This window comes from Melanostigma gelatinosum (assembly GCF_949748355.1).
Source record: "Melanostigma gelatinosum genome assembly, chromosome: 5".
Taxonomy (NCBI): Eukaryota; Metazoa; Chordata; class Actinopteri; order Perciformes; family Zoarcidae; genus Melanostigma; species Melanostigma gelatinosum.
The window spans coordinates 24,393,930-24,407,873 of record NC_136638.1 but is presented as its reverse complement, the minus strand read 5'-3'; the positions used below and the strand labels follow the sequence as shown (position 1 = coordinate 24,407,873).

The following is a 13,944-nucleotide window of genomic DNA, read 5'->3' as shown; positions in this document are numbered from 1 at the left end:
TTTTAACTGGAAGTCTGTTTCAACTCCCCATATATTTATTAAGAGGACCCTGATTTCAACTGTGCTTTCATCCATGTTCCCTCATATGCGCGAACCAAGTCAATCAAGAGCACACTGCTTTCATGTCACACAAACTGATCTGTATGGGGAGACATGAGAAAACCACTAGTGTTGATAGAAATACAAACACTGACACATTTCTATATGAAGCAATTTATTTTAAAAGGCTTCTTGGAGCAGACAAAATGGAATCATTTAGTTTTGCTGTCCAAAAAGCAAAACTAACACACAAACAACCACCATGTCAGTGATTAATATAAATACAGCATCTTAGCAAGACAGTCCTTCAACCAAACAAAAGATAGCTTTCTGTTCGGCTCACCCACAAGTTAATATGTGTACATGTATATAATGAAAACATTACAATCACCAGCTGGTTTCACGCGACAATCTTCTGCATTATTAGAGCTTTGAGAGGACGGTCAGCAAGGAGCCGGTCAGCACAACACAGAAGGCCAAGGTGAAGATTAAGCAGTTGACCAAACCCTGAGAGGAAAAACACAAGTTTAAGATATTTGGTGGCTGTATTTGTTCAGTGGAATTCAATCATCAAAGCATCTCGTTTCCAATTTCAGCTGGGTGGCAGTTTCACTAGGGAACCTTCATTTGGATGAAGTCATGTTCTCCTTGGTAAACTGCTGCTGTGCACTTGCTAAACAAGGCTGGCATTTATTAGAGCTAATTTACAATGAATGACTAAATCATTGGACATGATTAGTACTGTGGCACTTACCTTAATCTCTCTGAACACCAAGGTTCCCCACAGTGCTGCAACCAGACCATATCCCTGCAGAGTAAAGAACCCAAACTAACGCTTTATAGAGCCCAAAACAACGATTCATAGTCACTTTTAAAATCAGTTTCTACTAACATGGTTTCTCACACAAAAGGTAGAGCAATTGGTTAAATAATTAGTTAATTAAGTTTATTTGGTAACGCTGTTGTCAATGCCAGGAGTCTTATTTTATGATGGCATTATGTTTTTGTTACATTTTATATCTAAAGCAACAAATTTCCCGTCGGTGACAAAGTTTAGCCAGCCATTGCTCTATGTGCACATAATTGCTACTGTGCATTAATTAGCATACCATAGTCTACTATATTGCTTTAACATGCATGGACAGATTAATCTCTTTCCATAAGTCTATTTAATGAATACGTTTAATATGCAACAGTATTTGCAATTGCCTTTGTGGGGGATTAGAGCAAGATGACAAATCCCCAAAGCTTTGTTAGCAGCAATGTTTATTACACGCAATTCCTGAAAGTGTTACTTTGAACGAAAGTACACGCAGAAAACTTTGTTTTCTATCGTCAGGGCTTTCAGGATAGGAAAATGGATTATTGTCATAATCTTATGAGGGAATAGGAGATGCAGGATGGCATTGGTTTTGACTCACCACAGCCAAAGAAAAGCAGGTTCATCCTCTCACCAAAGTCTGGCTAAAGTGCAATTAAAATGTTATCTTGCATGGCAGCTATAGACTCTTGTGGCATCGCATATCACACGAAATCTATCTAGCCAGGCTTCAAATAATGTATTTATGGTCGGTAAGTCAGAGCACGGACCAATCAGCATCCTGTGAGGAGCTAAAGGCTGCGTGTGGCGACATGGAGAGGCAACTTATCGATCAAGCAACAGCTCCTAAAGAGGTTTGGGTAGATGCTGCAAAAGCATCAGTTATATCAGAACTGGGGAGTATTTATTGGCACTGAAGGAGTTTCTTGATGGAAAATACAGTTTCGCTCTGCTCGCTTCCTTAAGCGTTTGATTAGGTGGTTCAGTCTATTACCTGCCAAGGTTTTTCAAAGTACCTTCAGTTTCCAATGAGTGTGCCTCTCAGGTGGTTCTTCGTAAACAAAACATCTGGTGAGCCAGGCTGATTAAAATTGCCTCCAGATAAAAACTATTGATTGGACCGTCTTTCATTTAGGTCAAAATTTCCCCCATGACCAGCACCTTTCTCCATGGTGTTTATACTGAAAACTAATATATCCACTGTCCCCAGAGGATGAATCTTGAGGCTTTTATTTTTGGTCCTGTTGACATTTCGTGCTACACCATCGGGCAAAAAGGCAACAAAACAGTCTAAATACAATGTGCCGACAGCCACAGCATTTAGCAGTGATGCTGTTATGGGAAATTAACTTTTGTATTGTTCTGGACACTCCATAAGCTTTTATGTAGCAGCGCCACCGGGGAAACGTCACAACCAGAGAGACATCGGAAAATCTCAGATGAATCATGCTTGGCTGAAAACCGCTCGGCTAGATGCAAATATGTCTGAACTGATCAATTTATCAGGCTGGTCTGCAGCCAGCCAACTAAGTGTCTGACGAGTTCAGGCTATAGGGGGATGTTGACATGTTTAACAACTGAAACGTGAACAATTAGAGTACTTGTACAGAGCTAAAGTCAGTATTTTTCCTTTTCAAATGGAAAATTGGCAGACTGCTCAGTTCAAGTGGTGGCAAACGTACAGTATTTCAAATTCCCAGGCCATTAAGCTTTCAGGGCATGTTGCACTTACTGTGTTGACAATAGGAAAGGTAATGACCGGACTCAGGTAGTTATTGGCCAGGAACCAGCTGTACGTGGCCAACGCCCACATCAATCCAGACAATATACCTGGAGAGCAAGAGGAGAATGTCCTTGAGAACAAGACAACGCACAGCACAGCTGATAAGCAAGTAGTTCACAATGCAGGTTCAAGTAGAAAGACGAATAAGATGAGAGAAGGTGCAAGTAACTAAACGTAGGTATTCATTCACTGCATGCCAGCTTTTGGGCTGGAATGGACATGTTTATCCACAGTAGCTTTCCCGGAACCAACACATCTAACCATCCCCTGAGTGGATGCGTTTACACATGCAGCTTGGCAAAGAGAGCGGATATTCTCACTGCACTAGCAGATTTGATAGTTTCAGACAAAATGTTCCTTGTAAGAGGGATATTTTTGCATTGATCTTGCATCCCCAAGATTGATCTTGGGGGTCCTGATTCCCAGATTGGGAACCATTAGTATGACTCACTGGACTAGAGCACATGCGCTCAGGATGCCATCAATACCTACAGGGTGAAATGGCAAAACCCCCAACAGACTGCCATCAGTATTCAATACATTAGATTGCACAGGTGCATCTTGCGAAGCGGTAACTCAGTGTAAACAAGCATTAGTTGAAATAAATATAATGATTCAACATACGATAGTGTGGATTACCTGGTAGGATGACTCGGGAGTAGACCCTGGGCCTGTTATTCATGGCCGCACAATAGATGGCAAAGTACACCGTGCTTGCCACAAAAATGCCAGAGCAGTGCGCATGGACATAGTTGAGTTCTGTGAAGAAGTTGAAATAAGAATTTGTAGTTTTGCAATAAAAAAAAAGCTAAAATCAAATTATAATAAAAGCAAAAACTATACAAAAGAGAAGAAATACTTTGTATTGATCCTTGAGCTAACACACAGACAATGACTTTAGAGTCTCTCAGCAAACTGGATATTAAAACTGGTTCGCTGGAGGAGCCAGTGTTATTTATAGACCAACAGTGTGATACAGTCTCAAACCAGAGAGGACATTTTAATCTTTGTTCCAGATTTTAGTTAAGTAAGATATATCGATAGCATCTTTAATAATAAAGAAAGAAAACGTGAGGTCAGTTATCAAACACTTAAAGCCATACCGTAGTCACTGGCTCCATGGAACATGCTGTTAGGGCACGATGAATGGCTCTTTATGTAAAGGACGGGTGCAAAGGAGGCCCCGTACAGCAGGCCCGACACAGCAGCAAGCAGGCAGCCTCTAACCAGAGTGACATGATGGATGCATTTTTAAACTCCACTGACATTGTTGAATTTCACCATTGCATACCAAGTTGATTCATTACATGTGCATGGTAACATATATATATATATATATTCAGATGTGCACACCCATTTTTTATTTAAAAGTGGTAAACAGAGACTGTATTACTTACACTAGTGGCAGTATACTCACATGCACTTTTAAAGCCTAACACTGTTCGCAGTGTTGTTTTTATCCTTCATTAAAGGACTTTTGCTTTTGATTGCTTCATTTCATCAAGGGCTTACTATATCAATTTGCTGTTGCAAGGCAGCACTACATTTCCTAAGTGGGATTTCATTGTGAAATAGTTGAAGTCATGACTTAAAGAAAGGCTTACTGTACGTTAACTCAAAAAAGAAACACTAGCCAAGAGACAAATCATGTTACATTTTAAACCCAAGCAGGCCAGCAGCTGTAGAAACTAAGGCTTCAAATTCTATCATTGTTCCTTGGGGGAACATTTCTATTGATGATCAAGCAAACACATGTTTCGTAAACCTTCCCTTGTCGACGCTTGTAGCTTGCAAGAATAATAAACGTGCACGCAGCTCACTGACGGCTAATGAGTTGAGCTCACATGAACCGCCTGGTCTTTGGTCCGATGACATCCATCCAGAACGCTGAGGAACTTGATCTCTGCAGAAAATTAAATATGAAGTCATGTTGTCCAATAAAGCAACTGCACCATCGGAACATGCTAAACACAACGTCATCAATCTGAAAAACCAAGTGGCAGGAATTGATTGCCCTTATGCATTGGTAAATTCCTATTCGTTCGAGTGAAGTCAGAAATGACAAAAGGTGAGAAACTAACATCTACTCAATGTACTCACTCTTTCGAGAAGTAATGGAATCGATTCAGAGTTGGGATGCAGTTCCACGTCCGTTTTCACACAGAAAAAAATCAGGCCACTGGAACAAACACAAATCTGTCACATCTGTCCGCCGATGTCCAAAACAGCCATCAAACTGAAATGCCATCACTGTTTTGTTGCAACCATTAAACTGTTGCACTGGCAAGAAGGAGGGAGACAGTTTACCTGAGCAGACACAACCCAGCTCCCAAATAATTTAATAGCGGCCTGGAAACATCCTGAGCATTCCCAAACCAGCCAAACCTGTGAAAGACAGTCACTACTCAGATACTCCGTTCATTTTGAATATATTGCCAAATTACAGTAACCCTGGGCTGACGTCTCCATTACAGGACCCAGCAAATAACTTGTAAAAAGATATAACATATTTGCATAAACTGTCACTATATCCGGACGGTACATAATCTGTGGAAAATCAGGTTCCTCCGTCTCCTTTTAGAGCAACTATCGGCATTTACAAAACTCTACTGCACACAACCAAAAGAGTCCAACTAAAACATGAACTCTGATCAAAAATATCACCACCAAAAGAAAGGAAATGTGTTCTCCATTCTGGCTGAAGGAGCATACATTTATCCGACTCACCATGAACTGGCCCAGCATATCAACAGACTTGAAGAGCCCCAAATTACACTCCCAAGACCGAGGCCAATTGCTTTAATAACTGGAACAGCTGCTATATTCCCTGTAGATAACAAGGGAGAAACAGTTAGCAACATGCATGTCTTAAAGACCCGTGATGGTCTACAAATGTCTACAATAGAGTCAGCCGGTGCAAAGACATGCAGTGCACAAGGTTCTCGGCATACTTTATGCACATTACAGTTGAATACTGGTTTAGCTAGGTGTACCGAATAAACTGGAGAGTGTCGTACGAGATTGGGACAAGTAAGTGTCCTTTAAAGTCATATCTCACCAGAACAGTATCAACACCATCAGTTTAAGACTCATTTTTAAGATGGTCTACAGCAGGTGGAGTGTTTAAGTCCCTTTAAGCATGTTTTAAGTCAGACCTAGCCACACTTTGAGGAGACTTGCTCCAATGAGACCAGTCTGCATTCAACCACATGAAAAAGAGCACGAACGGGTTCGGTGTTCTGCTTTATGAGGAATTACCTGTAGCCCAGATGACACCTCCAAGCATCGCAAAAGGCTGGAATTTGGGCGACTGAAGTATTAAGTCTGCAAGCATAGATACAATCCATATCGCTGCACAGTATACCCACTGAAAGAACATACCTGGAACCAGAACAAAGACAAATTATCATAAAGGGTTAGAAAACGCCACTTGTGGATTTCACTGGAACAGTCAACTAATTATTTACATAAATATTTTTTTAAGAAAAGAAAGTGCTGTATGCTTACCATCGCCTGTCTCTATTCTTTTTACAGGAACTAAATTGCTTCCATACAACAGCACAGCAACCACATTGGCAGCAATTCCATAGACCAAGTGAGTGATATTGGTTGAGTTGAAGGTGAACTCAAATGTTTCCAAGTTGCCAGCTGCAGCATCTTCGCCATGTTTCACAGCTGAATTTTTAAGCAAGAACAAAACACTCAGTGTTGTTGATTTTGGACAACAGAACAGCCTCAGGCTTCTCCTTCACATACAAATGATGGTTCCCGTACCTTGTTCAGCAGCATGTCCAGTGCTATGACAGCTCATCATCAATAATGTGGTGACAAATAAAAGCAGAGGTGGGTATTTTGCTTCAAACATTTTTTAAATATATATTTGTCTTCCAGGATGCAGCTGGTGCACGGTGTTAAAAAACCAGCTAGAGGCCGCGCGTGTCTGCAGCGGGGAGGAGCTACACTCAGCCAGGTGCTGCCAATTATGTAATCACTCAATCCAACATGCTGCAGTGGATACACGGCAAGCAGGAGGAAATAAAGTCTTGTGAGCTTCATCTCAGTGTAAATGAATGACAGGTTGAAGTTAAACTCAACTCGTGTGTATGTTTTAGAAATAGTGCATTTCAGATATAATACGCATTATCAATTTGATTACCTTATTTACGAGTTAGTTTGTAGAATCCGATTAATAACATTACAAAATATGATATATAGATAAATAGTACAGGCTAAGCTGCCCAGCACATAAAGTATATAAAGGCACTTTAAATAAATGTTTTAACGCTTCAGTAAACAATGTAATGCCTGACTTTAAGGTCGAAGTACTTCCTTCATTCACCTCTGCAGGTTTGCCTGACTGAGGAGGACAGCGCTCATCTGGACATCAGTAGTATGCACAGGCCACAACACAAGAGTTCTATATTTAAAGATGTTGGTGTTGGAGTCAGGAAATCCTGTAGCTGCTGCCTACAGCCGGCATCTCCCTTACACCGGAGGAAACATTTGTTTCCTGCTGTTAACTGTTTCCCTTTGCACATTTCTTTTCTATTCTATTCTTTTCTATTGTGTCCCAAGTTTGCACCCAGCCAATTAAGAAGTAAGGACCAGCAGATGTCGCCTAAAACGCGTGATGTATGATGGACCTAATGTTCTTTGCACTTCAACTTAAATAATGACCTTCACCTCAAAACTCTGTATTTTCATTTTATCAAACAATATGACCATAAAGTCGACGATTCGAGTGACATTTTAGCAACAGCTCGGCGTTTTATTTTTGTTGTTTTAGTAAAAACAATAATTAGGCTATTAAAAATATAACGGCTATGATTTCCCTAATATTCCTATTCACGCTGAAAAAGTTGCGTGGGAGGATTTCCACAATATTAGGGTATGGCAACGTTATTTCCTACTTTTTATAACTTGACCTGTTTGCAGAAAATGTAATGAAGTTCGATATGAAAGGCCCTCTGTGCTTATCAGGCTGTATATGTTAGAGGATTAAAGCAGTAACTAAAAGAAGACATGAAAAAAACAACCTTTGAGATCTTGGTTGGAGGGTGGTTTCCCAACCCGTCCATCCCATAAATACGGAGTCGTATTCGTGCACTAGTGGCCACACATCCTTCCTTCCAAAATGAGTTTCGGGAGCTGTGTGCTCCTCCCTAGTTTGAGTTGGGCTGGAAAAAGACAGTCAACCATGATAATAACATAAGTTCTAATGGAGAAGCCTCGCTTTCACTGGCTGTTCTTCCCTTGTCTGAGACTGACCAGCAGCTTTCGGAGGTGCCCTCTTTCAAACAGGAGTTTGATCATTGCGAGCGCATGTGTTGTTTATTTGTTGGTGGTGGGTTCACAAGTCGGATACTCGCAGCAGCACCGGGACAGAAGGATTGAGAAAGAGAAGTACCGGCACACCCGTGGATTGTATAATTTGGATATTACAGACTCTGTGGATTTGCAGACCGGTGCGAGCTTTGTGGTCCCGACACGGTCCAACGTGGTGTACATAACGCTTAAGTCTAAGCGCTTAAAACCAGAACATATTCGGGGTACAATCAGACCAAAACTGAGGAGAAAAGTGAGGCGGAATAAGGATGAGACCTATTCAGCTTTTACGCAGAATAAACTTGGCACTTTGGAGCGGGACGCTGGCCAAACTAAGCGCAAATTTGCATCCAATACTTCTCGGGGAGAAACGAGGGATGTGTATTACAAATCTTTGGAAATAATCCATACGGACGCACAGGCAGACTCTCACATCAGTTCTATACGAATATACAGCCAGACGGCACCGCCGTGGCTCAGCCCACATGACGTGAAAGACATGCGCTTTCTTGCGGATGCCAACGTTTTGCGCATCAAAGAAGTTTCTCGTAGAGACTCTCCATCACTTCTGGTATTTGAGGGCGAGACAACGACCAACCTGCAACACACACAACGGAGCAATGTATGTGGAGGGCAGTGTGGAGTTGTCAGCAGCCCCGTGGACACCACTGAGGTCTTTGCCTTTCATCTGGACAGGGTGCTGGGGCTCAATAGGACACTACCAGCCGTCAGCAGAAGGTTCAGCTTCTTATACGGTATGTTCACAGACACCAGGACAAAATCCCCCATTTGCTGATCGAAACAAAGAAAGATAGAGCAGTAAGGAGGTGGGATGGATATCTCTGAGGAAAATAAACGTCATTTCCAAATGAATGCAAATCCATTAAAATGCATTTAGGAAGTTGGGGGCACATACAGGAGACATAGAGCCACTGTCCACTTTCCTTTCTTCTTCACTCCACTGATATTCCATCTTTGCCTAACATCTGTGTCTGTTTTTACGCCTGCAAAGGAAACAAGAAACTTTTCCACTGTGAGTCAGAACACAACATTCTGTTTCTGGGAGTCTGATTTGTTCGTGATTTCTTCAAACACTGATTTAAATGGACGGTTCACCCCAAAATAAAAATGGTTTCCTCTTACTTGTAGTGCTGTGTTTCAGGCTAGATTGTTTTGATGTGAGCTGCCGAGTTTAGGAGATACCAGCTGTAGAGATGTCTGCCTTATCTCAAATATAATGGAACTCGATGGCACTCGGCTTGTGTTGCTCAAAGCGCCAATAAAATACATTGTGACGACTCAACAGCAGTGTCTCTTTCCAGAAATCATGACCAATCATCACTCCATTAGTGGTAGTCGATGAGGTCATGCTGTGCAAGTGTGTATATGTTATCCACCGATGAAGTGTGCAGTATCCGTTGCTCAGTAAGCTTTTCCTGGACACAACATTTGTTTTTAAATAGTCACAGAGATGAAACAGTTGCTGAAACTTGGCCATGTAATCCTTTTATCCTCCCTCTTTAGATGGCCAGCCCTGTCCAGTGGTGTTATGGGACGCATCTCTCTACCCAGAAGGCCGTGCTGCAGGCTGGTCCACCACGAGGTTAACATGGGGGGAGTACCAGAGCGCCCTGAAACAGAGATGTTGGCATAAAAACATCAACCCAAAGCCGGACTCTGGCTGCTCCACAGTTCATCACTACGAGTGGAGTAAACTGGCTCTGTTTGACTTCTTGTTACAGGTAACAGAAGCTGTTTGAAAACCATCATAATGGAAGACTGATTTATAAATCCCACATTTCTCTGAACGTGAACAAAAAGCAGCTTTCCTGTCCTTCTGTTTGCTTTTGAGCAGATAGAGCCACTCTTTATCGAATTCCAAAAATGCTTCATGAATGACTTTTGCAAACATCCTTTTTTTGGCCAAACAGATGTCTTGTTTCCTGTGTGGAAGTCCCGGCTCTCTGATCAGATTTTGGCATTGGGTACACATCTCCTAAGAATTCTTTAAAATTCATCCCAAGTAACAGAATGAGGAAATGGAAAATACATACTTTGATTCCAATAGTTTGGATACCTTTAGAACTATTAAATCAACCATTGCGGTCACAGTGCCACAGCTTTCATTATGTATCTTTGTTCTTTTATTTGAAGTTCCTCGTGAATAGATTCATAAATAAGTAAAGAGGAATTCATATTGTGCAGTTAAGAAAAACAGATTTCATACAGATTGGACACATAACACATATTGTCTAAGACACAAGTGACCTGAATATAATGACGTTATTATATTGGATTTTTCACAATGAATAATAAAACAACCAAACTTTCCCAGGTGACAAAAAACATATTTGAATACAGAAGCAAATGTTGAACTCCTCTGAGAAAACCCTTCTTCACCAAAAAAACATCTATGAATATTTTTGAAGTCAGGGCCTCAATAGATAACTGAACTTCTGTTCATGATTGTCTTGGTGATGATTTTAATCTCTTTAGACTTTAGAGGTTATCCTTCCATAAATAAGGCTACGTCATCAAATCCTCCTTTTCATATTTGATGTGATATGACAGTTTTTGTATAAATTTACGAAATACAATTTACCAATACCAATGTGAAAACTCATAAATCAATCACAACTGTGATTGATTGATTGATTCATTTCACCTTCTCTTTCAGATTCACAACCGTCTGGATCCGAGCTGCTGTGGATTCAGGCCCAGGCAGGAGGATGTGTGTGTGAAACACAACGCTGAATGTGGGGACCAAACCCACATACAGCTGGCAAACATCATCCACAGGGACCACGACCCCAGACACCTGGTCTTTACCAACAACAAGGGGTTCTTCGACCGCAATGAGGACAACCTGGACTTCAGGCTCCTGGAAGGAATTAAAGAGTAAGTTTGGATCACAAAAACATTCATTATGTGATAAATTCTGCATGTAGGAAATAGATTACATTTCACTCATATTTAGTTTGCTGTGTGTGCTTCAAACATCAAAAACTGACAATGTATATTTCCTCAAACAATGGGCCGTTTGTACACACAAATGTCATCAAAATATGGACTTTTGTCAGATTCATCAATGTTTTCCTTTTTACAAAATATAAGGCTGTGTATTGAATGATTGGAACTGTCCACAGCAAGGATTTTGTTGGAGCACAAGTGACTGTTGTCTTTCTTGGGAAGTTTTTAGTAAGTTTTTACAACATGGTTGAAAAAAAAAGCTGAAAAAGCTCATTTTTATATCTGAGCAAGGCTCGTGGAGCAACTTTGAAATGACAGGACGTCATTCGATCATCGATCTTTTTTTTTTTAATCTCATGTTGAATTCTTTGTAGATCTGAGATGGTTTTATCCTTTTGATTTTTATCAAACTTTGACATTTTATTCCATGTACAACATGCAGTATCACAGTTTCGTGGAAGTTCTGAGCAGCTTGAAAACATAAACATAGTCAGCAACCACTGAGCAATCTCTCCATGGCTCTTCTCCAGTCATCTTCAAAGTCTTAGCCATGTGCCTCCTCTCTCTCTCTCTCTCTGTTGTGGTTTTTCATTTTTGATATACAAACATTTCTCTGAGGCAAAACGCCTCTGCAGGGAATCATGAAATCCACTCTTGCCTGAGGGTTCATGTTCAGCATGTTGGTGCACCCATAATAACAGGGTAGCTGTGCCCATTGAGAATGGATCAAATTATTTCTACTCCCAGCCAAGAGCAGCTCTTCCTCTGAGACATGCGCCTGAAACTAAAACTCCAATTTGATTATACGTGTCCTTCCTGACTCACTCTCTGTCTCCCCAGGCTGCCAGAGCAGGCGGTGTTGGTGCTGAAGAACAAGAGGCTGAGGGAGAAGCTCCTCCAGTCTCTGTTCCTGGACCGGACATACTGGGAGAGCCAGGGCGGCCGGCAGGGCATCGACAAGCTCATCGATGTAATTGAGAGGCGGGCGAAGGTCCTCCTCACCTACGTCAACGCTCACGGGATCAAAATCATCACAATGAACCTGTGATGACAGTCAAGTGACCTCAATAATGCCACACAGATGAAGTTGAATAACAGCTTGATCTCTGTGACTTACTGTCCTTTTACAAGACACTGGAGCTTCATCCACTTACATTTTCTAAGTGATGTCATCATGTAATGTCATTTGCAAGTTCTTTAATATGAACTATCACAAGGACATGTGAGCATAACGGTGTCAAGTGAAACTGGTCCTAATCTTCACGACCATATAATTTTACCGTGAACTATTGGAAGAATTAACAAGATTAATGAATAATTCGAGAGTTCTTTCTATTCGTAAAGTAACAATTATCACATCGCTAATGAAGGACTTATTATAAATGGCACGACCCTTTTAAAATAGCATTGTGGTGTTGTTAATAGAAAGCTTCTTAATGGAAACCAGTCATTTGCATAAGAGCCTGAGAGACGCTGTAATTGAACTCATCAAGGTGAAATACATTTTTCGGCCATCGTGTACAGAATATGCTGCAGTTATAACTTTGCTCCCCCTGAGGCCTGGCATTAAGTGTCATTTGCTTTGTGTATGACTGGAAGGCTTGTATTGAATTTTGGCTCGAGAAATGACAACACGTCATCAGTAAATCCCTACTTTACTGTGATTGTGTGAAACTTTTCCTGCTTAAATTGTCCTCATTGACACAAAAAACGAGACAATGAGTAGAGACAATGTTTAAAAAATGCATGAGCAAAGACGTTTCTTTTTCTCATGTCAAAGCATGTATAGAAATAGTCTGTGTCTCTGACAGCCGAGCCGGAGCATGGGTTCTACTTTTCATGCTGTCGTAAACAGCGTGCTCTGGAGAGTTTTGTGGGTTATTTTCTCGTGTCCTTGCCGGGCATTCACTCGGCTGTTTCTTTAACCCCTCTGCACCCGCATCAGTGTGTCAGGGTAGTCCTTGCCTCGGTGTGTTTGTGTTAGAAAACCCTCCCCAGTTCCCAGAGTGCTCTGCAGCGGAACTTACTTACATATTCTCACACGATAACACACACGGACAAAAGGTGACGTTTGTTTTTTGACTGTTATGGCACAATATATGTAAAGACACACACCACAGACACATATATAGGCAAGCATTATGACCTGGACCTTTCCTGACAGCCCCCCTATGTCCCCCCACACTGTCCCACGCAGTGAAAATAGAGCACTCAAAACCCATGAAAGCCCTTTCCACACTGTTGGAGAGAGAGTCAGCTGACATGATGTTCAAACTACTGCCGAGATGGCAGAGCAGCAAGTGTGGCATCGTGTGAGCTTGTCTCACGAGATGTATGGTGTTGACAGCTATCTGGGTAGCTGAATGAAAATGTCCCGGTAAAGCCGTAATTTGCTAAAGTGGTGAAAGTACACACTAAAGTAACATGGGATTTACAATGCTAAAATATTTTCATGCTAGGTTTCTGACTTTCTCGAGCATATCTCTGGTTTGAACAGACTTTGACATTGTCAGCAAGAGGGTAAACTGGCTGAAAGAAAAAAGGATTTTCAACCATCAACTATCACCTTTTGCACTGCGATGGCAACACAAACGAAATGTCAGCACGGGCATCTTTTTGTTGGATGCTGTCGCAGATGACAGCCCACAGACAGCGAGCTTTTTCAACCTGTATTTTCTCTTTTCTTCCTGTTTTGATGTGCCAGGGACTCTTCTGAAAGTCAGCAAAGAGAATTTGGACCCAACGAGGGGGTGTAACCCCCCAGCCAATAAGCAGAGTGTGCAGCCTGTACCGATTCCCAGGTCTATCCGCCGCCTTGTCCCGTGCCTCGGCGTACTGAGGCTCAAAGAGAGCAGACAAGCCACAGCAAGATAAAGCGTGCCTTGGGCTGCATCCATTCACAATTTGGCACCTTCTCGCAGATTTGTGATTAGGTTAAGGCCCCTTTAGCAAAGCACAGAAACTGTATTTGATCCTGAACAAACAAATGCTTTCGGTAAATCTATAG

The 13,944-nt window shown here is 41.5% G+C and overlaps 2 protein-coding genes across 2 annotated transcripts; one reads left to right on the top strand and one right to left on the bottom strand.

Annotated features, from left to right (window-relative positions):
• Positions 1-462: 462 nt before the first annotated feature.
• On the bottom strand, positions 463-6,549 carry tmem144b (transmembrane protein 144b; the record flags this gene model as incomplete). The annotated part of the gene is made up of 12 exons (XM_079269223.1): positions 6,417-6,549; positions 6,150-6,317; positions 5,901-6,023; positions 5,370-5,469; positions 4,950-5,027; positions 4,743-4,821; positions 4,487-4,545; positions 3,746-3,864; positions 3,282-3,401; positions 2,592-2,689; positions 794-847; positions 463-546 (listed from the first exon to the last, which is right to left on the bottom strand). Exons 1-12 carry the CDS (start codon positions 6,505-6,507, stop codon positions 463-465), a joined length of 1,173 nt encoding a protein of 390 aa, XP_079125349.1. The 5' UTR covers positions 6,508-6,549.
• Positions 6,550-7,860: 1,311 nt separating this feature from the next.
• gask1b (golgi associated kinase 1B) lies at positions 7,861-12,495 on the top strand (the record flags this gene model as incomplete). The annotated part of the gene is made up of 4 exons (XM_079268657.1): positions 7,861-8,722; positions 9,492-9,709; positions 10,645-10,865; positions 11,778-12,495. The coding sequence occupies 4 exons, from the start codon at positions 7,861-7,863 to the stop codon at positions 11,983-11,985; spliced, it is 1,509 nt and encodes a 502-aa protein (XP_079124783.1). The 3' UTR covers positions 11,986-12,495.
• Positions 12,496-13,944: the final 1,449 nt, after the last annotated feature.